At 44.2% G+C, this 24,056-nt stretch overlaps 1 protein-coding gene across 1 annotated transcript in view; it reads left to right on the top strand.

Annotated features, from left to right (window-relative positions):
* LOC116977284 (NACHT, LRR and PYD domains-containing protein 3-like) overlaps nt 1-24,056 on the top strand; it is a gene marked incomplete at its 3' end in the record, with an annotated part of 106,815 nt that overhangs the window by 50,175 nt on the left and 32,584 nt on the right. The window contains exons 5-7 of the mRNA XM_033027780.1: nt 4,314-4,471; nt 18,925-19,096; nt 19,198-19,263. Of these exons, the coding sequence (XP_032883671.1) occupies nt 4,314-4,471; nt 18,925-19,096; nt 19,198-19,263 (396 nt within the window). The remainder of the gene's footprint in view (nt 1-4,313; nt 4,472-18,924; nt 19,097-19,197; nt 19,264-24,056) is intronic.

The raw sequence follows: 24,056 nt of genomic DNA, 5'->3' as shown, positions 1-24,056 counted from the left end.
CCCTGACCAATACCATTAGCATGACTGTTTAATGTCAGTCTGTGTAGGGACAGAACTGTTGCTGGAGACCAATTCCTGAGCATCTTCAGGATTATTCTCACATCTCATATTAGGGAGTATCTGGTTCCCCTAATAGGTTTTCTACCAGTGGGTGAGTCCCAACAGTGTAATGGTCTGTCCCCTGCCATAGGTAAGTCGATAGGGCACTTCTGGCGCAGTTGATGGCACTGTAACGGAGCCCCTCATCATAGTGGAGACATGCCAGATATTCCAGAACAGATTGGATGTTCATGTCTCTGATTCCATGTTTGATATCACTGGGAACCATGGTTGTGTAGGCCAATCGGGTACTATCAATACCAGATGCAGTCTTGTTGTATTTCCTTAATGCCCGACTGATGAGGCAGGAAAAGGCGGGAATGCGTAAAATAACTTGATAACTGGTGGTTAAGTCTGGATGCGAATAAATCGATATCTGGTGTTCCATGTTTTGCTGTGATATCAGCAAATACTATTTTATTCAACATCCATTTGGTGTTTTTCATTAAATTTGCGTGACCTGGTGTTTGCCACTGAATTTAGTCTTCCTGGTAGGTAAGTGGCTGATATCCAAATATCTCTCTGGATACACCATTGCCGATTTGTATAGCCAGATTGTCACATGATGTCGATTTGTTTCCACCCTGTGGTTAATGTATGCTACCACGGTGGTATGGTATTGGTGGCTCCGCAACCAAGTGCACTGGCATCAGTTTGTAGTACCATGGAAAGGTTACTGACAATGCTTGGATAGTGAGGTTATTGCAAGCATCTATTAAATATCTAGCCTTTCCCTTAGGCAGAGTCACCGACATGTGAACTGAGTCAATGGTGAAACCCCAGGTAGGCCATAGTAGTGGAAGACGTTAGTTTAGATTTAACTGGATGAAAAATGAATCCGTTTTCCAAATAACTTGTGTGGCTGTTACAGTTTGTTTGGCCAATTCCAAAGTTTTGCCCATAATGAGCATGTCATCTAAATATGCCATGACCATGTGTATACGTTTCCGTAGAAACGCTTGGGCTGTTTTCAAAACATTTTGTGAACAGCCTGGGCTGATGATAACCCATTTGGCAGTATTTTATACTGTCAGAGTTGTCCCATCCAGTTAAATTTTGAGTAACATCTGTGATCACCTCGTATAGGCACTGAATGGTAAGCATCTTTTAAATCCGTGCGGGCCCTTGAAGTAACCTTAGGGAATTAATTGTTAAGCAGTAACAAAGGTATCTATTTTGTCAGATCTATGATGATGCGATGACCATCATCTTGTTTGTTTTGATAAATATATTGGACACGAATTCTAATGGTTCGTGTTGAGTTTTCTCAATTACACCTTTTATGTGAAGCTGCTTCAGTTCAGCTTGCGCTTTTGATTTCCCTTTATCAGAAAGCACGAACATTCGGTTCAGTATATGTTGAACTGGAGGGCTGTACTTGTGTATAAACTCTGTTGTATATCCCTGGATACTGCTTAATCATGCTTCATGCATTCAGAAAAGAGTGTAATCTCCACCCAATCTCCGTGCCCACTGTATATTGTAGGGAACCAGACCCACCTACCTCTATAGTTACCAGTGGCAGGTTTACTTTTTGTAGGTTCTTCGCTGTTGTTGTAGCGCTGGGGTCTGGATTTTTGGTTTGGTTGGCGTTGGAGGTCCCGCATCTTCCAAGAAGGCCAGCCTGGGCCATGGCCTAAAAGACTCATGTTTGTGGGTACCGGACCTTCGAGCTTTCACCAGTTCTGCTGGTGGGTGCGTGGGGGTGCTGGGTTCCAGTAGGTTCTCTTGTTCCTGCACCACCTGCACACTTGTCTTCTCTTCCAGGTCTGCCCAGAACTGACTCGCAGTGCTCCCCTCTGATGAGGTAGAAGCACTGTGCAGCCCTGAAAGAGGTACTGCTGTGGGTTTATCATAGGGCCCACAGTGACCCGACTCTATCTCCCGGAGTCTGTCACGTTGGAGCAAAGCGCCATACACCGCTTCTTCCCGCTCCAGCGCTCTCGGGCGCTGGCCGCCGGCGGTTATTCAAAGTCGGACTCCTCCGAGTCCACGACCTTGTTTGTTTTGTGTCTAGCCTTTCCGCCCGGCCGCGTGGATCTGGCCGGTGCGGAGGCGACATCGGGCACAGCTGATCCCACTACGGGTGATCCAAGTGCCGCTGGCTGCTGCTGGCTGCCCGCTGCTCCACGGTCCTCCTTCTCCAGCTTTGTCCTTACTGTCCTTCCGTGGAGTGGATATGGCCGGTGTGAAGGACATCTGGCACAGCTGATTCCATCTAGCCCACCAGCTTTGTCGCAGCCCGTTGTTTCTGCACCTGCAATCAGTATGGAAATACAAAAAAGACCGCAGCTCTTACCTGCAGGTCCAAGTTAAAATCGTTGCTACGGGTGAGCGTCGTTCCATCCCGTCTGCTGCCGTTATTGACTGGTCAAAAGTCAACGGCCCCATTTGAATGGTCTCCCGCCCGGCCGTGGTGTTCTGGCCGGCGCGGGACCAAAAGTCGGCACTGCTCTTCCTATTACGGGAGATAAACGTGCCTTCAGCTGCTGCCGGCTGCCTGCGACTCCGCTGTCTTCCCCAGCCAGCTTCACTAGCAGCACTTGTGGACACGCCTTTGTCCAGCTTCCCCTCCTGTACAGACCCAGCGCGGGGAAACATTAGTTTTGCTCCCTCGCCCGGCCCGGTGCGGGAGCGAGTCGGGAGAGAAAGTCGGGCACAGCTATTCCTTGCCTTTGGTTGCTGCTGCCGGTGCTTTTCTCCTTTTGTCCCCTAATTTTAAAAAGGGGACAGAACACAAATACAACCCACTGTCTTTGTGGGTTGTTGGTTCCGATTTCCTCCACCTGTTTGGGGTGAAGTTTGGCACTCGCTCCCGTTATGGGAGACAGTGGTGCCGACGTCCGTTGCTGGCTGCCTGCTGCTGTTCAGCGGCAGCTCGGCAACCTTTCTGCAATCAAGAAAAAAGGTAAGGAAATTTCTCTTACCTGTTGTTGCTGGTTGTCAACCTGCCGTTCGGGAGGAACGTCCTGCCTCCCGCTGTGATTTCCGCAGCCCCACGGACCCATGTAGCGTAGGTCCTTGGGGCCTCGCACCATGTCCAGTTCAGGAAGCTCTCAGTTCCACATAGAGTCCTGAAATAATCCAACTGCTGCTAAAGTCCCTTAACGCGGTCGTTAAGGAGCTGTGCCTGCGCACAATTCCCGCAGGTGCAAGCATCGTGTGCCTGTAGTTTCCCTGATTTGGAACATCCTGCAGGAGGAACATTGTAGCAATATACCTTCCATCGTCAGTACAACTGAGAGAGTAGTTAAATTACGCGGCTCATACGGATCAGGTGAACCTTATTTTCCTATCTACCTCTGATATCGCCTAGCCTCCGCGCCGAAACTCTTGAGCTAAAGACTCGCACCTACCGTCCACACAGCGCTTCCCCTTGACATAGCACTTGCCCTCCACACAGCACTTCCCATTCACACAGCTACTCTCCGAACACGGCGGCTCCAAATAGCCCACCCCGATGTACCTTGTCTTATTGTTTTTGCTAAACAATTACCACAGATGAACTGATCCTGGCTGACGCTGCTGCCCCAGCCGCCAATTCAAGTGCTCAGCCATCTCCCCGCGCGAGGTTTTTAAAGTTCCTGCGCTACTACTAACCTGGAATTGCCTTGCCACAAACAATCCACAGACTTTCTGCTCCAGGTTGACGCTCCAAGTCTGACAACCGATTCAAGTACGCATGCATGTTGCTGGGCTGATTTTTTTTAAATAGATGTTCCGGGACTGTGACTAACTTGGAATTCCCTTGATGCAAACTTAGGGCCCACAACTGCAGAAAGTGGAGAAGATGCATTCGCAACTCGCCGTGAATGTCCAGGTCATGCGTCGTAACGCACATAGAATAATTAGCATGCCTATCCCTGAATTACCTTCCCCTAATTTACAATCCCTGAAGCTTCATTAACAGGCCCCATAGTGAGTGTGTGGCGCCTTCAAAACCAACGTGGGCAACAAGGCGCCACAAGTGCACCCGCCAGGGAGAACCCCGAAATTGTACATGGTATTTCAGAGGACAACTGGTAGACAAAAAGGGGGAGTTGGACTTTTTCAATACCTTACCACGAACAAACTAATATCGTTATGTTACAGTGCTGACAGCATTCAATATTCTTAAAACACTTTGGCGGATCCTTTGAGAGAAGCAGAAATTATTGAAATATGTTGGTTTATTTACAGGATTTTGAATAGATTGCGCAATTATATTTTTACAGATATGGTTTATCCAATTCTTCGACGCTTCGACGACATTCAAATATCCAACATGACGAAATACTATCAGAACCGGTTGGCACAAGCCATGGAAAATGGAGTTAGGAGTGTCAGCCAATCTTTGATATGCAACGGACACATCACCGATCAGGAACATCAGGTGAGTTGCTGAACAACATTGGCCGGCTACAGTGTGGCCCTTCCTCCGCCCATCAATGTTCTGGAATCTGCACATTGTGCCTTACCTTCAAACCCGTCCCGTAGTCGTCACGGGCATGAACGAAAAGATGGGTAAATAATTTGAAGCAGCAATAAAAGGAAGACACAGGATCATGCAGATGCTGGGATCATACGTAAAGAAGCCAAGTGATTGAGGATCTCAGCGGATCAGGCAACAGATATGCGTGGGCAGGAACAGGCGCAGGGATCCTTCTTTAGATTGATGGAGTGTAGGACAGAAAGGAGGCGAAGAGAACTAGAGGTGGGTACAAAACGGCAAGTGAAAAGATGGATACAGTTCAAAAGGGGGGAGAACATTCTCTATCGTATTTTATCCGATTGAACAAGGGTCGCGATCCAAAAGGCTTGTCTATTTCACTCAGCAGATGCCTCCCTGCTCGCTGAAATTGAAAAGAGATCCTGTGCTTTGATAGCATGGGTTCTGATTTCAAATCATGCTCCAAAGATTCCAGAAAAAAAAGTGTAAATAAACATTGGGGTGTAGTGCTGAAGATATGCGTGTTATCGGAAATGAGGACAAGTGACAAAAATGAACCTGTTCACGTGCTCACGAGAATGATGGACTAAACTTTACAAGTTAGCAAGATAAAATATCTTAACAGATCGGCAAAGGCATAGCAAACTGTATTTAACGACATTAAATCATAAAATTTGGTGAAATATATTCACCAGACTGATTCCTGGGATGTCAGGACTTTCATATGAAGAAAGACTGGATAGACTCGGTTTGTACTCGCTAGAATTTAGAAGATTGAGGGGGGGTCTTATAGAAACGTACACAATTCTTAAGGGGTTGGACAGGCTAGATGCAGGAAGATTGCTCCCGATGTTGGGGGAAGCCCAGAACAAGGGGTCACAGTTTAACGATAAGGGGGAAATCTTTTAGGACCGAGATGAGGAAAACATTTTTCACACAGAGAGTGGTGAATCTCTGGAACTCTCTGCCCCAGAAGGTAGTTGAGGCCAGTTCATTGGCTATATTTAAGAGGGCGTTAGATGTGGCCCTTGTGGCTAAAGGGATCAAGGGGTATGGAGAGAAGGCAGGTACAGGATACTGAGTTGGATGATCAGCCATGATCATATTGAATGGCGGTGCAGGCTCGAAGGGCCGAATGGCCTACTCCTACACCTATTTTCTATGTTTCTATGTTTCTAAAATGGAAATATCAAGGTAATCTTAATAATTAGGTTAGATTCTCGCGAGGAGACAGAGCGACGTTGGACAATGTGCAGACATTCCAAAAGACAATGGAGGTCTATAAGGCGTTTGAATATTATGGAAGGCAATTGATAATTACTCGTTGCCAAGAATATACGAATCGTGGCTAAGTCAGAATTGTGGGCTGAGTGCTTTTATGACCACTTTAAGGAATGGCGTGATTGCACCGGAAATGGTACTGTAAAGAGGGTGCTGCGTTTGGTGTAAACTTGTACCAGTTACTATTGGAGAGGATGAAACATTTATTTTTTCATCAAAGACAATGAGGTGTATAAAAGTGCACAATGTATTAGATGCGAAGACAGAGTACGGAGGAAGGACATTATTTATTCTCGGCGCAGTGGGCATCGTGTTTGCCGTGGTAATGTGTTAAACACAGAAGCGCCACGTTGTGGTAATTGGATAGAGAATTGAAGGGACAGAATTAAGGGACAGATGTTTAGGGGTAACATGAGGGGGAACTTCTTTACTCAGAGAGTGGTAGCGGTGTGGAATGAGCTTCCAGTGGAAGTGGTGGCGGCAGGTTCGTTGGTATCATTTAAAAATAAATTGGATAGGCATATGGATGAGAAGGGAATGGAGGGTTATGGTATGAGTGCAGGCAGGTGGGACTAAGGGAAAAAAGTTGTTCGGCACGGACTTGTAGGGCCGAGATGGCCTGTTTCCGTGCTGTAATTGTTATATGGTTATAAGGGAGATAAGGATAAATATTTTGAATCAAACGCTGCGTACCAATGGTTACAGAAAGAATATACCAGTTCCTTGTGTACCCGAACATGTGTGTCTTTCAAGGAGGATGCGATTATGCTAGCGAGGTGCTTTATTACAAACAAAACGCGATTGCATCGAACATGGAGCATAAAACAGCACAGAAAAATAACACGCACTTCGACGTACAAGTCTGTTCGGAATATCATGTGGTCCTATGCTTATCTGCATGCACATGATCCATATTCCTCCAATACCCTCCATATGATCCATAACCCTCCAAAAATCATTATGCCATTATCGTCTCTGCCTCAACCACTACCCTCGGCAGCTTGTTCCAAGCACCTATCTTTATTTACAGCTGTGTAAATAGTTTGCCTCGCACTTTAAACATACCCTTTCTCGCTTAAAGCTATTATTTGATTTTTCTATCGTGGAAACAAATGTCCTGTCTGTATTTCATATCTATGCTTATAATTTTGTATACTTCAATCAGGTACCTCACGACCTAAGTTCAGGAGGACAATCCTTCCGCTCCAAGTCCGACAGTAAGACTGTTACACTTAAGGTACTGGAAGAGAGAAAGTAGGTGACGGTGAGAAAGGGAGGGAAACATGGAATGCATACGTCCCCGGGTGTTGTACCTCTTGTGAACAGGTTCACACACTTGGAAGCTGTCGGGACAGAAGATGTTATTACACTGAGCTACGAACCGGCTTGCGAAGCAAATAGGGCTGTTGAGCCAAAACCAAATAAGCCAACGTCGAGCTAAGCCATTGTAGTGGGAGACTCCATTGTGAGAGGTACGGACAGGGGTTTCTGCGGCAACAGACGGGATTCGAGGAAGGTGTGCTGCCTTCCTGGTGCCAGGATCCAGGATGTCACGGACAGAGTGCAGAAAATCTTCAAGGACGAAGGTGAACAGCCGGAAGTGGTACCTCATGTTGGCACAAGCGATGTCGGAAAGAAGGGGATGAATATTCTGCAGTGTGACTTTAGAGAGCTCAGAGAAATGCTGAAAAACAGGACCTCCAGGGTTATCTCCAGTTTGCTTCCAGTTCCTCATGCTGGCGAGAGCAGGAACAGGGAGATACGGGACCTGAATGTGTGGCTGAGGAACTGGTGCCGGGGGCAGGGATTTAGATTCTTAGATCACTGGGATCTGTTTTGGAGTAAGGGGGAACTGTACAAAAGGGACGGATTGCATCTTAACAGGTGCGGGACCAGCATTCTGGCAGGCAGGTTTGCAACTGTTACACGGGTGGTTAAAAATTGAATAAGGGGGGGTGGGGTGTCAAATGGGATAGTCGAGGATGGAGTTAAAGGGAAAGGGTTTCTTAAATGTGTGAGCGGAGAGACAGAGGGGTGTAAAATGTGGGTAGAAGCAATAGGTAGCAAGGTGCAAAATAAAAATGGCAGGCAGTCGAATCCAGGGCACATATCAAAAAGGGCAACTTTTCAACATAATTGTATAAGCGGTAAGAGTGTTGTAAAAACAAGCCTGAAGGCTTTGTGTCTCAATGCAAGGAGCATTTGTAATAAGGTGGATGAGTTGAATGTGCAGATAACTATTAATGACTGTGATATAGTTGGGATCACGGAGACATGGCTTCAGGGTGACCAAGGCTGGGAGCTGAACATCCAGGGATATTCAATATTCAGGAGGGTTAGACAGAAAGGAAAAGGAGGTGGGGTAGCGTTGCTGGTTAGAGAGGAGATTAACGCAATAGAAAGGAAGGACATTAGCTTGGAGGATGTGGAATCGATATGGGTAGAGCTGCGAAACACGAAGGGGCCGAAAACGCTAGTGGAAGTTCTGTACAGGCCACATAACAGTAGTAGTGGAGTTGGGGATGGCATCAAACAGGAAATTAGAAATGCGTGCAACAAAGGTAAAACTGTTATAATGGGTGACTTCAATCTACATATAGATTGGGTGAATCAAATTGGCAGGTGTGCTGAGGAAGAGGATTTCTTGGAATGTATGCGGGATAGTTTTCTAAACCAACATGCAGAGGAACAAACGAGAGAGCAGGCTATTCTAGACTGGGTATTGAGTAATGAGGAAGGGTTAGTTAGCAGTCTTGTTGTGCGTGGCCCCTTGGGCAAGAGTGACCATAATATGGTTGAGTTCTTCATTAGGATGGAGAGGGACATATTTAATTCAGAAACAAGGATTCTGAACATAAAGAAAGGTTGCTTTGAGGGTATGAGACGTGAATTGGCCAAGACAGACTGACAATTGATTCTTAAAGGGTTGACGGTGGACATGCAATGGAAGGCATTTAAAGACTGCATGGACGAACTACAACAATTGTTCATCCCAGTTTGGTAAAAGAATAAATCAGGGAAGGTAGTGCATCCGTGGATAACAAGGGAAATCAGGGATAGTATCAAAACAAAAGATGAAGCATACAGATTGGCCAGAAAAAGCAGCCTACTAGAAGACTGGGAAACATTCAGAGTCCAGCAGAGGAGGACAAAGGGCTTAATTAGGAAAGGGAAAATATATTATGAAAAAAATCTGGCAGGGAACACAAAAGTTTTTATAGATATGTGAAGAGAAAAAGATTAGTTAAAACAAATGTAGTTCCATTGCAGTCAGAAACAGGTGAATGTATCAGGGGGAACAAGGACTTGGCAGACCAATTGAATAACTTAACAACACATAATCCTCCGCCATTTCCGCCACCTCCAACGTGACCCCACCACTCGCCACATCTTCCCATCTCCCCCCATGTCTGCCTTCCGCAAAGACCGCTCCCTCCGCAACTCCCTAGTCAATTCTTCCCTTCCCTCCCGCACCACCCCCTCCCCGGGCACTTTCCGTTGCAACCGCAAGAAATGCAACACCTGTCCCTTCACCTCCCCCCTCGACTCCATTCAAGGACCCAAGCAGTCGTTCCAGGTGCGACAAAGGTTCACCTGTATCTCCTCCAACCTCATCTACTGCATCCGCTGCTCTAGATGTCAGCTGATTTACATCGGGGAGACCAAGCGTAGGTTGGGCGATCGTTTCGCCGAACACCTCCGCTCAGTCCGCAATAACCTACCTGAACTCCCGGTGGCTCAGCACTTCAACTCCCCCTCCCATTCCCAATCCGACCTCTCTGTCCTGGGTCTCCTCCATTGCCAGAGTGAGCAACAGCGGAAATTGGAGGAACAGCACCTCATATTCCGTCTGGGGACCCTGCGTCCGTATGGCATTAACATTGAATTCTCCCAATTTTGCTAGCCCTTGCTGTCTCCTCCCCTTCCTTAACCCTCTAGCTGTCTCCTCCCACCCTCCCATCCGCCCGCCCTCGGGCTCCTCCCCCTCCTCCCCTTTTCCTTCTTTCTCCCACCCCCCATCAGTCTGAAGAAGGGTTTCGGCCCGAAACGTTGCCTATTTCCTTCGCTCCATAGATGCTGCTGCACCCGCTGAGTTTCCCCAGCAATTTTGTGTACCAATTGAATAACTACTTTGGTTCTGTCTTCACTAAGGAAGACATAAATAATCTGCCGGATATAGCAGGGGACCGGGGATCAAATCAGATACCAAAAACAACCTGGTACTAAACCCATCAAAGACAAAAGAACTTGTCGTTGACTTCAGGAGGAAGAGGAGAGAGGAACCTGCTCCCTTATACATCAAAGGAGACATGGTGGAGAGAGTCAACGACTTTAGGTTCCTGGGAATAAACATCTCCCAGGACCTCAAATGGCAAATGAACATCGTCACTCTCTTGAAGAAGTCTCATCAGCGGCTGTATTTCCTGAGGTCTCTACGGAGAGCTAACGTCTCACAGCCGCTGCTGTTGTCCTTCTATCGATGCGCCGTGGAAAGTATCCTCACCTACGGAATCCTGGTGTGGTTTGCCAGCTGTACTGTGGCTGAGAGGAGGGCGCTGCAAGGAATTATAAAAACTGCGCAGCGCATTACAAACGCTAACCTGCCCTCCTTGGATGACATATACAAGGCCCGATGCTTGCGCAGGGCCATAAATATCAAGAAGGACACATCCCACCCTGCCAACCACCTTTTTACTCTGCTACCCTCGGGGAGGCGACTCAGGTCTCTGCAGGCTCGCACCGGTAGACTAAAAAATAGTTTCTACCCATGTGCAGTAAAAGAGCTTAACTCCAATAGTGAACACTGGGAAGCAAGAAGTAACTTCGAGGAATACCGCTAAATTCTTTTAAACTTTTTAAAAAATGTATCTATTATTTTACTATTAACTGTACATATGTGTATTGGTTGTTATGTTGTATTTCCTTTAACGGAGGAGAAGCAAATGGAATTTCGTTGCTCAGTTTTGTGCAATGACAATAAACATATTCTATTCTATTCTATGGAGGAATTGAGTGATATCCGGGTTAGCCGGGAAGTGGTGTTAGGTAAATCGAATGGATTAAAGGCCAATACATCCCCAGGGCAAGATAGGCTGCCTCACAGAGTACTTAAGGAAGTAGCCCCAGAAATAGTGGATGCATTATTGATAATGTTTCAAAACTTTAGATTCTGGAGTAGTTCATGAGGATTGGAGGGTAGCTAATGTAACCCCACTTTTTAAAAAGGGAGGGAGAGAGAACACGGGGAATTACAGACCAGTTAGTCTAACATCGGTAGTGGGGAAACTGCTAGAGTCAGTTATTAAAGATGGGATAGCCGCACATTTGGAAAGTGGTGGAATTATTGGACAAAGTCAGCATGGATTTATGAAAGGTAAATCATGTCTGACGAATCTTATAGTATTTTTCGAGGATGTAACTAGTGGAGTGGCTAAGGGAGAACCAGTGGATGTGTTATATCTGAACTTTCAGAAGGCTTTCGACAAGGTCCCACATAAGAGATTAGTATACAAACTTAAAGCACACGGTATTGGGGGTTCAGTATTGATGTGGATAGAAAACTGGCTGGCAGACAGGAAGCAAAGAATAGGAGTAAACGGGTCCTTTTCAGAATGGCAGACAGTGACTAGTGGGGTACCGCAAGACTCAGTGCTGGGACCCCAGCTATTTACAAAGAATAAAGACCTAACTTGTTCAACCTTTCTCTGCAACTACGTTACAGAGAAAGGTTGAACAAATTAGGTCTTTATTCTTTGGAGCGCAGAAGGTTAAGGGGGGACTTGATAGAGGTCTTTAAAATGATGAGAGGGATAGACAGAGTTGATGTGGATAAGCTTTTCCCATTGAGAGTAGAGAAGATTCAAACAAGAGGACATGACTTGAGAATTAAGGGACAGAAGTTTAGGGCTAACATGAGGGGGAACTTCTTTACTCAGAGAGTGGTAGCTGTGTGGAATGTGCTTCCAGTGGAAGTGGTGGAGGCAGGTTCGATTTTATCATTTAAAAATAAATTGGATATATGGACGGGAAAGGAATGGAGGATTATGGTCTGAGTGCAGGACTAGGGGCGAATAAGTATTCGGCACGGACTAGAAGGGTCGAGTTGGCCTGTTTCCATGCTGTAATTGTTATATGGCTATATAGTTATAATATATATTAATGATTTGGACGAGGGAATTGAATGCAACATCTCCTAGTTTGCGGCTGACACGAAGCTGGGGGGCAATGTTAGCTGTGAGGAGGATGCTAGGAGGCTGCAAGGTGACTTGGATTGGCTGGGTGAGTGGGCAAATGCATGGCAGATGCAGTATAATGTTGATAAATGTGAGGTTATCCACTTTGGTAGCAAAAACAGGAAAGTAGACTATTATCTGAATGGTGGCGGATTAGGAAAAGGGGAGATGCAACGAGACCTGGGTGTCATGGTACACCAGTCATTGAAAGTAGGCATGCAGGTGCAGCAGGCAGTGAAGAAAGGGAATGGTATGTTAGCATCCATAGCAAAAGGATTTGAATATAGGAGCACGGAGGTTCTACTGCAGTTGTACGGGGTTTCCCGATGTTGGGGAAGTCCAGAAGCAGGGGTCACAGTTTAAGGATTTGGGCGAAATCTTTTAGGACCGACCGTGATGAGAAAAACATTTTTTCGCACAGAGTGGTGAATCTCTGGAATTCTCTGCCACAGAAGGTAGTTGAGGCCAGTTGATAGGCTATATTTAAGAGGGAGTTAGATGTGGCCCTTGTGGTTAAAGGTATCAGGGGATATGGAGAGAAGGTAGGTACAGGATACTGAGTTGGATGATTAACCATGATCATATTGAATGGCGGTGCAGGCTCGAAGGGGCGAATGGCCTACTCCTGCACCTATTGTCTATGTTTCTAACCCCTCTCTGTAGCTAATAACCCCTATTTCAGGCATAATTCTGGCAAACCTCATCTGTACCCTTTACAGAGTCTTCATATATTTACTGTAATGGGTCGATCCCATTATCCCATTATCATATCCCAAATGCGACCTAATCAAAGTCCGATATAACTGCATAACCACTTTTCCGACATATGAAAGCAGCCTACCATAGCAGCCCTTCCCCATTCCAATACTGACCTTTCTGGCTTGAGCATCCTCCACTGTCAGAGTGAGGCCACGTGCCAATTGAAGGAACAGTACCTTATATCTCGCTTTGAGTAGTATTCATTACCGATATGAACATTATCGATATGAACCTCTAATTTCAAGTAACCGCTGCATTCGCCCCATCTCCCCCATCTCCCAGCCAAATCATACCTCTAGTTCCTCTGTCGGCACCCTTGTATCCCTTCGGTATCACCTCATCCATAGCCTAAATAGGCAATTATGGGCTCCACCCTTCCTTGGCCATTTGTTGCCAACCTTGGTTTATTTGGGGCATTTTTCTTCCTCCAGTTTTCTGCCCTCTACTTTCACTCTGAAGACGGGTTCCAATCCGAAATGTCACCCATCCTTTTATCTCCAGAGATGCTGCCAGACCTGCTGAGTTACTCCAGCACTTTTTGTCTATCTTCAGCGTAGATCAGCATCTGCGGTTCCCTTATACACATACCATACTGTATGTATTTTTACCAGTCTAACTAACTCATGGATGTGGAACTCGAGATCCCCCGATGCTGTGAAGTGTCATGTCACTAATTGTATACACTCCCCTTCCATTTGACATGCAACCATGCAACACATCACACTTGCTCGGATTAAGCGACATCTACCATTTACGCCCATTTCTGTCGCTGAATTGTATCCTGCAATACTGCTTGACAGCCTTCCACACATCTTGCGATCCCAGCAACGCTGATGCCTTCTGCAGACTAACTAACCAACTCACATACACTTTAGAAGCTACTGAGCTCCAGTGGTCACAGATCTCCAGCCCCCCACGCCAACCTTTTGTCTCCTAGCAGTACCCAAGTTCTAAATCCTATCGCTGAATATTTTTATGATCATTGCCTTGTGCATTGACAAAAATATGTAGATCTGCGCATTTAAATACAGTAACCTGACGTGCTGTTACGATCAGGTGCATTGAGTCAATCGACGGTCATCATACCTTCACATAATCAAATGTTCACATGTTCCAGTGCTTCCTGATGTCTTAAAAATCATTGGACCTATAGCAATCTGTCTTCTGTTCAATATTTGAGAGAGCAGCGCAAACAGGAGAAAACGCCTATTAATAATTCGTCATAATCTGGCTAGAATTTACTTGGTGTGAACAGATAAAGTTGTAAATAGTGAATATGTCAGTTCATATTAATACTTCAGGTCGGTGAACTTTTCAGAAGTTAGAAAATCTTACTTTATCATCTAGACAAGAGGCAAATTTCCAGAATACAAAGTTAATATCCAACATGCGGTGCAGGCGAAGAGGAACTGAAAAAGTGCTGGTGCTGCCGGCTCGAAGACGATATATGAGAAGGTGCTGTGGAAGGCGATCAAACTGATTCCTACCCAGAGGATTGAGTATAACATGATAAAAGCTTCCTGTTTGTTCATGACTTCAGACATTAAATCAGACACCAGAGAACATATTCACTTTCACGATTGCAGTGCCACAAGTGTGAAAACCTGTATTTTTAATGTACACATTAAACTAGTTGCGAAAAAGGTGATGCATCTGCAGCCTCAAGTGCGATGTATCAGTAATTGGATGCAAATGTTATACTGTTTGCTACTTTCTGTGGGGACACAATGGGACACTTTGTTGTGTATTCCTGTAAATGAGAGTTCCACACAGTAACCGGGATGGAATTAATTACCAGCTGGTCGAGAAGAATTGTTTACAAAAAACATTTGGGAGTTATTGATGGTATATTATATTCAACTGCTTCATTGTAAATCTATAATGTCTAAAAGACATTCCACAAGGTCCGACCTGGCATCAATTAACATAGAACAAGAACAGTGCAACCCAAGAGAACCTCCAACGACCCACAAAGTCTGTGCCGAACATATCCCCAAAACCATCGCGTATCTACCTGCGCATAGTCTAGGTCCCTTAATTGTACCACATCTAGAGATCTATCCAAAGGCACCAAATATCGCATCTACCTCAATCACCACCGCTGGCAGTGATTCCAGGCAGTAACCAGCTTTCCTGTAAGAAAGAATCCCCGCACATCTAAAAAAAATGCTCCTCTCAGTTTGAAGCTTTGCCGTTGACTTTTCCATCCTGTGAAAAACGCTCCGATTGCCTTAGTTGTCTATAACTTTCAAAAATGTATACACTTCTAACTGGTCTCCCTGCAACCTCTGGGTTTACAAAATAAAGAATCATTCAATATCTACCTAACCTCCCCCTATGCTAATGCCCCATAATCCAGGTAATATTCTTGTAATTTCCTCTGCCCCGTATCCAACGCCTCCACATCCATCCTGCAATGGACCTGAACTGCGCACAATACTACAAATGTGGCCTAACCAAAATCCGATCAAGTTGCGTCATTACATGTCTCGGAATATGAAGGCAAGCATATCATTAGACATATTTACTCATCAAACTAATTTGGTAGCTACTTTCAGGTAGCTGGATATTTGGACAACTCCCATGTGATAAAAGTATTTCCAGTTGTAAACCACATATGCACTTATATAATAACCATATAACCATATAACAATTACAGCACGGAAACAGGCCATCTCGACCCCTCTAGTCCGTGCCGAACACATAGTCTCCCCTAGTCCCATATACCTGCGCTCAGACCATAACCCTCCATTCCTTTCCCATCCATATAACTATCCAATTTATTTTTAAATGATAAAAACGAACCTGCCTCCACCACCTTCACTGGAAGCTCATTCCACACAGCTACCACTCTCTGAGTAAAGAAGTTCCCCCTCATGTTACCCCTAAACTTCAGTCCCTTAATTCTCAAGTCATGTCCCCTTGTTTGAATCTTCCCTACTCTCAGTGGGAAAAGCTTTTCCACGTCAACTCTGTCTATCCCTCTCATCATTTTAAAAACCTCTATCAAGTCCCCCCTTAACCTTCTGCGCTCCAAAGAATAAAGCCCTAACTTGTTCAACCTTTCTCTGTAACTTAGTTGCTGAAATCCAGGCAACATTCTAGTAAATCTCCTCTGTACTCTCTCTATTTTGTTGACATCCTTCCTATAATTAGGCGACCAAAATTGTACACCATACTCCAGAATTGGCCTCACCAATGCCTTGTACAATTTTAACATTACATCCCAACTTCTATACTCAATGCTCTGATTTATAAAGGCCAGCACACCAAAAGCTTTCTTTACCACCCTATCTACATGAGATTCCACTTTCATGGAACTGTGCACAGTTATTCCCAGATCCCTCTGTTCACCTACATTCTTCAATTCCCTACCATTTACCATGTACGTCCTATTTTGATTTGTCCTGCCAAGATGTAGCACCTCACACTTATCAGCATTAAACTCCATCTGCCATCTTTCAGCCCACTCTTCCAACTGGCATAAATCTCTCTGTAGACTTTGAAACTCTTCTTCATTACCCGCAACCCCTCCTATCTTAGTATCATCTGCATACTTACTAATCCAATTTACCACACCATTGTCCAGATCATTGATGTACATGACAAACAACAGTGGACCCAACACAGATCCCTGTGGCACCCCACTCGTCACTGGCCTCCAACCTGACAAACAACCATCCACCATTACTCTCTGGCATCTCCCATTTAGCCACTGTTGAATCCATCTTGCTACTCCACCATTAATACCCAACCATTGAACCTTCTTAACCAACCTTCCATGAGGAACCTTGTCAAAGGCCTTACTGAAGTCCATATACACAACATCCACTGCTTTACCCTCATCAATTTCCCGAGTAACATCTTCAAAAAATTCAAGAAGATTAGTTAAACATGACCTTCCAGGCACAAATCCATGTTGACTGTTCATAATCAGACCCTGTTTATCCAGATGCTTATATATATTATCTCTAAGTATTCTTTCCATTAATTTGCCCACCACTGACGTCAAACTAATAGGTCTATAATTGCTAGGTTTACTCTTAGACCCCTTTTTAAACAATGGAACAACATGCGCAGTACGCCAATCCTCCGGCACTATTCCCGTTTCTAATGACATTTGAAATATTTCTGCCATAGCCCCTGCTATTTCTACACTAACTTCCCTCAATGTCCTAGGGAATATCCTGTCCGGACCTGGAGACTTATCCACTTTTATATTTCTCAAAAGTGTCAGTACTTCCTCTTCTTTGATCCTCATAGTTTCCATAGCTACTCTACTTGTTTCCCTTACCTCACATAATTCAATATCCTTCTCCTTGGTGAATACCGAAGAAAAGAAACTGTTCAATATCTCCCCCATCTCTTTTGGCTCTGCAGATAGTTGGCCACTCTGACTCTCTAATGGACCAATTTTATCCCTCGTTATCCTTTTGCTATTAATATAGCGGTAGAAACCCTTCGGATTTACTTTTACCTTACTTGCCAAAGCAACCTCATATCTTCTTTTAGCTTTTCTAATTTCTTTCTTAAGATTCTTGGTGGGAAAAAATAGGAAAAATGCAGCAGTCGATGCCCTGGTGATGAATGTCTTCTGCAATTAGACCAAGGATCAATACGACTAATAATAATTACATCAAAAAAACACACTTGCACCTGATCAGGGAGCTAATTATGACCACACGCGCATGCACGCAAGCACACGCACACACAGCGCAAACACTGTTTCTTCGTTCCAACGAGCGCGCTGCGTCCAGATCCTACCCATTTCCACTATTCTGATCACATTTTATTCACTCCACATTCTCATCACTTCCTCCTGATTTTGCCGCTCAACTCCACTTTGAGATGGTACAACAACCTACGAATCCTCATTAACAGGGAGAGGAAATCCCACCAGGTTACAGGGAGAACGTGTAGATGAAAATCTGGAGGCCTCGGAACAGCAGCCGCGCAGGTGTTAGACATTTACGAATTAACCAATCTATGGATGTAGGAAGCAAGGTGGAACTGAGATATATTTACAAAGTCTGTTCTTCCTCTTAACACACTAATTTACAGATGGTTATTCAATAACACATATTCTGGCCTCACTGATATGGACAATCAGCACGTGATGAAATTATGACTCAGATAATTAGAAACATAGAAACATAGAAATTAGGTGCAGGAGTAGGCCATTCGGCCCTTCGAGCCTGCACCGCCATTCAATATGATCATGGCTGATCATCCAACTCAGTATCCCGTACCTGCCTTCTCTCCATACCCTCTGATCCCCTTAGCCACAAGGGCCACATCTAACTCCCTCTTAAATATAGCCAATGAACTGGCCTCGATTACCCTCTGTGGCAGAGTTCCAGAGATTCACCACTCTCTGTGTGAAAAAAGTTCTTCTCATCTCGGTTTTAAAGGATTTCCCCCTTATCCTTAAGCTGTGACCCCTTGTCCTGGACTTCCCCAACATCGGGAGCAATCTTCCTGCATCTAGCCTGTCCAACCCCTTAAGAATTTTGTGAGTTTCTTTAAGATCCCCTCTCAATCTCCTAAATTCTAGAGAGTATAAACCAAGTCTATCCAGTCTTTCTTCATAAGACAGTCCTGACATCCCAGGAGTCAGTCTGGTGAACCTTCTCTGCACTCCCTCTATGGCAATAATGTCCTTCCTCAGATTTGGAGACCAAAACTGCACGCAATACTCCAGGTGTGGTCTCACCAAGGTGTGGTACAACTGCAGTAGAACCTCCCTGCTCCTATACTCAAATCCTTTTGCTATGAAAGCTAACATACCATTCGCTTTCTTCACTGCCTGCTGCACCTGCATGCCTACTTTCAATGACTGGTGTACCATGACACCCAGGTATTGAAGGCAACATCATAAATTAGTCTATTAGTGATGAAGCAAGACGAAAGACGACATATGATAAGCCCCTTAACTTAATATCGTGTACTATAGAGTTGCGGTTTGTACACCGTCAATTTCAAAACCTCGAGTTCTGGCGACACTTAGCTTGATATTGCCCATCTACTGACCAACATAAGCTATACTCGTCCCACTGACCACTGTCATCTCCTTCGGATTGATTTTTTCTGCTTCTGAACATATTTATCATCGCTTCCATGCAGACGATCACCGAAACTGCAGACAGCGGGAACGAAGCAGAAAGTTCCAAAATTGTCTTAAATCTGGTGATGCAGAAAGGCGCTTTGGCCCAAAGAAAGATGTGGGAATCCTTCGCAAAAATGCGTAATGCAGTGCCTAAACTGGACAGAATATTGAAAGAAGTGGAAGAACATGGTACAGTATCATTGCACTGTCAATTTAAGTTCAATGTTAAATCTGCTCCCTTGCTGGTATGATGCATCACTGATCTCATCCAATCCGTTTCGTCCAAACAGGTCCTATGCTTCCAAGTATTGCAGCAATCACAGAAGTTATACAGAAAGTGCCCGATCATCTGAACGGTAGGTATATGGAATTAAACTGTTATTTCGCGTTTGATAAGAGATGAGTGAAAGGGACACTAAGGCAGTATTTGCTCTGATGGGGTTGTGCGTTGATAGGCTCAGGCCAAATCACTGAAATGGTGGAAAGCATACAGCACTGAAAGGAAGATTGTTTTTTGTTATGCAATGATCATGCTAGCCCAGTGGCCTTGCTGCATGCATTTCTCGGGGAAGTATTTTCTACGTGACAATCTCCACTGCTTCATCATTGAGCCTCATAGAGTCATACCGACTGGAAACAGGCCCTTCGGGCCAATTTCGCAACACTGACCACCATCTGCACTGGTCCCAGCTGCCAGCGTTTAGTCCATCTACTTCTAAGCTTATCCTATCCATGTACCTGTCGACATGTTTGCTAAACAGTGTGGGAGTACTTGCCTAAACTACCTCCTCCGTCGGCGCGTTACATGCATCCATCATTCCTTTTGTAAAATAAAAGAAGGCCTCGGGTTCACATTAACTGTTTCCCAGGTTGCAGGAGGGCTGGTTTCAGGTCTTCCTGGTTGCAGGAGGGCTGTGATTGGAAACTACATATTCCAGGATTTCATTGCTTCAGGTGTGATCGAATTGGAGGAGCAAGAGGTGGAGGTGTTGCATTGCTTGTCAGGGAAGATATTACAGCAGTGCTTTGGCAGGATAGATTAGAGTGCTCGTCTAGGGAGGTTATTTGGGTGGAACTGAGAAATGGGAAAGGGGTAGCAACACTTATAGGGGTGTATTATAGACCGCCAAATGGGGAGCGAGAATTGGAAGAGCTAATATGTAAGGAGATCGCAGATATTAGTAGTAAGCACAAGGTAGTGATTGTGGGATATTTCAATTTTCCACACATAGACTGGGAAACACATTCTGTAAATGGGCTGGATGGTTTGGAGTTTGTAAAATGTGTGCAGGATAGTTTTTTGCAGCAATACATAGAGGTACCTACTATAGAAGGGGCGGTGCTGGACCTCCTGTTAGGAAATGGGACAGGTCAGATGGCAGAGGTATGTGTTGGGGAACAGTTCGGGTCCAGTGATCACAATACCATTAGTTTCAATATAATTATGGAGAGGGTCAGAACTGGACCTAGGGTTGAGATTTTTGATTGGAGAAAGGCTAACTTTGAGGAGATGTGAAACAATTTAAAAGAAGTGAATTGGGAAATTTTGTTTTATGGGAAAGATGTGGAAGAGAAATTGAGTACATTTAAAGGTGACATTTTAAGAGTACAGAATCTTTATGTCCCTGTTCGGTTGAAAGGAAATAGTAAAAATTGGAAAGAGCCATGATTTTCAAGGGAAATTGGACACGTTTCAGAAAAAGAGAGAGATCTACAATTATTATAGGCAACATGGAGTAAATGAGGTGCTTGAGGAGTATAAAGAATGTAAAAAGAATCTTAAGAAATAAATTAGAAAAGCTAAAAGAAGATATGAGATTGCTTAGGTGAAAGTAAATCCTAAGGGTTTCTACGGCTATATTAATAGCAAAAGGATAACGAGGGATAAAATTGGTCAATTACAGAGTCAGAGTGGACAGCTATCTGCAGAGCCAAAAGAGATGGGGGAGATATTGAACAATTTCTTTTCTTTGGTATTCACCAAGGAGAAGGATATTGAATTATGTGAGGTAAGGGAAATAAGTAGAGTAACTATGGAGACTATGAGATTCAAAGAAGAGGAAGTACTGACACTTTTGTAAATATAAAAGTGGATAAGTCTCCAGGTCCGGACAGGATATTCCATGTTGTTCCATTGTTTAAAAAGGGTTCTAAGAGTAAACCTAGCAATTATAGACCTGTTAGTTTGACGTCACTGGTGGGCAAATTAATGGAAAGGATACTTAGAGATAATATATATAAGCATCTGGATAAACAGGGTCTGATTAGGAACAGTCAACATGGATTTGTGCCTGGAAGGTCATGTTTGACAAATCTTCTTGAATTTTTTGAAGAGGTTACTCGGGAAATTGATGAGGGTAAAGCAGTGGATGTTGTATATATGGACTTCAGTAAGGCCTTTGACAAGGTTCCTCATGGAAGGTTGGTTAAGAAGGTTCAAATGTTGGGTATTAATGGTGGAGTAGCAAGATGGATTCAACAGTGGCTGAATGGGAGATGCCAGAGAGTAATGGTGGATAGCTGTTTGTCAGGTTGGAGGCCAGTGACTAGTGGGGTGCCACAGGGATCAGTGTTGGGTCCACTGTTGTTTGTCATGTACATCAATGATCTGGATGATGGTGTGGTAAATTGGATTAGTAAGTATGCAGTTGATACTAAGATAGGTGGTGTTGTGGATAATGAAGTAGATTTTAAAAGTCTACAGAGAAATTTAGGCCATTTGGAAGAGTGGGCTGAAAGATGGCAGATGGAGTTTAATGCTGATAAGTGTGAGGTGCTACATCTTAGCAGGACAAATCAAAATAGGACGTACATGGTAAATGGTAGTGAATTGAGGAATGCAGTTGAACAGAGGGATCTAGGAATAACTGTGCACAGTTCCCTGAAGGTGGAATCTCATGTAGATAGGGTGGTAAAGAAAGCTTTTGGTGTGCTGGCCTTTATAAATCAGAGCATTGAGTATAGAAGTTGGGATGTAATTTTACAATTGTACAGGGCATTGGTGAGGCCAATTCTGGAGTATGGTGTACAATTTTGTTCGCCTAATTATAGGAAGGATGTCAACAAAATAGAGAGAGTACAGAGGAGATTTACTAGAATGTTGCCTGGGTTTCAGCAACTAAGTTACAGAGAAAGGTTGAACAAGTTAGGTCTTTTTACTAGAATGTTGCCTGGGTTTCAACAACTAAGTTACAGAGAAAGGTTGAATAAGTTAGGTCTTTATTCTCTGGAGCGCAGAAGGTTAAGGGGGGACATGATAGAGGTCTTTAAAATGATGAGAGGGATAGATAGAGTTGATGTGGATTAGCTTTTCCCTTTGAGAAAAGGGAAGATTCAAACAAGAGGACATGACTTCAGAATTAAGGAACAGAAGTTTAGGGGTAACATGAGGGGGAACTTCTTTACTCAGAGAGTGGTAGCGGTGTGGAATGAGCTTCCAGTGGAAGTGGTGGAGGCAGGTTCGTTGGTATCATTTAAAAATAAATTGGATAGGCATATGGATGAGAAGGGAATGGAGGGTTATGGTCTGAGTGCAGGCAGGTGGGCCTAGGGGAAAAAAGTTGTTCGGCACGGACTAGAAGGGCCGAGATGGCCTGTTTCCGTGCTGTAATTGTTGTATGGTTATATATGGTTATGTCACTTTAACCCTTTGTCCTCTTGTACTCGATCCCACCACTCTGGCCAAAAGACTCTGTGCGTTTACCCAATCTATTCCCTTCATGATTTTTGGTATTCTTTTCTAAGATCGTCACTGATCATTCTGCGATCTAAGGTATAGAGTCCTGCACATTCTTTCCCAGTAGCCGAGGTATTGTATTCTTGTCCACATTCTCGTAAATCTTCCGTGCCCCCTTTCCAGTTTGGCTTTCCCATAATATGACGCCCAAAACTGAACACGATACTCTAAATGTGGCCTCACCAATGTCTTGTGTAACTGCAATATGACCTCCTAAATTGTATCTTCAATACTGTGACTGATGAAGGTGGTCTGTTTGACCAACATCTATCCGAGACGGCATTTTCGAGAAATTATGCATCTGCGCTCCTCGGTCCCACACTCTACAACACCCCCGGCGCCTCACCATTCACCGTGTAATTCCTGCCCATGTAAAACTCCAAAAACAGATCACATTTCTCTATATTAAATTCCATCACCATTTCCTTCACCCACCTGCCCAACGGATCAAGATCCTGCTACATTTTTATCAATCGTCTTTAGCAACTACAATACCGCCTTCCTTGCTTTTTTCTTCTCATTCTTCTTAATTTTAGTATCGCATGGCCGAACATCATTTTCATGATTGCATTTACTTGCTGAAGGTCTGTACGAACTGTATTGATTTGAAATAGATCACATATAATAATACATTGTATAGTAATTGATCTTCCTCTAACCTTTTCAATGGATGCCCCCCACCACCCTTGCACATGAATTATCCAGTAATTGGTCGGTACCCTGCTACCCTCCTTGCTCCTTGTCATACATTCCGCATCGGCAGGAAGCCAGGCCTCTGTGCATCGCAAATATGGTCTTAAAATGTCTCCCTATAACTCCATCAAATAGTCTGCATGCTTGTAATGAAGAAAATTGTCTGGTCCCACCCAAAACGTCATCTGGCAATTTACCTTCACATATACTACCAGATCCCCTGAGTTCCACTAGCAGTTGGTTCATGTTCAAACTTTCCCAATTGGCTGAAGTATAAGGATACAAATTGCAATTCATTTTCAAACCAAAATAATTTGTACGTTAACCAATATCCAGCAGTGGCTGTGATGTCTTTATTTTAATGTAACAAGGGGACGGAGGAATTGTCAGCCTCAGCAACATTGGCAAATATATAGTTTAAAAAGTTAACATGGAGGCTGCATTTAAAGTCGACATAATAGCACCAAGGTACCGTGCAGCACCCATGAGAGGATTTCGTCACATTGTTTTGATTGTCAGCTCTTTTACAGAGGCACCCAATTAGTTCTGCATTTCTGTTTCTCCGTGGGGCTCCAATCTTTCCCTTTGCACAGCAGGATAATGACAATCGTTATATTTCGACTAAAATCAGTTATTTTAATATTATTTTCAATCCTTGCGAAATCACTTTGAATCTGATGGTTTTTTTATGCAGTAGAATGTTGGAGTATCACCAGGGTC

This window comes from Amblyraja radiata, chromosome 9 (genome assembly GCF_010909765.2).
Source record: "Amblyraja radiata isolate CabotCenter1 chromosome 9, sAmbRad1.1.pri, whole genome shotgun sequence".
In the NCBI taxonomy this organism is placed as follows: domain Eukaryota; kingdom Metazoa; phylum Chordata; class Chondrichthyes; order Rajiformes; family Rajidae; genus Amblyraja; species Amblyraja radiata.
The sequence above is the reverse complement of the archived record's forward strand: the minus strand, read 5'-3'. Positions and strand labels throughout refer to the sequence as shown.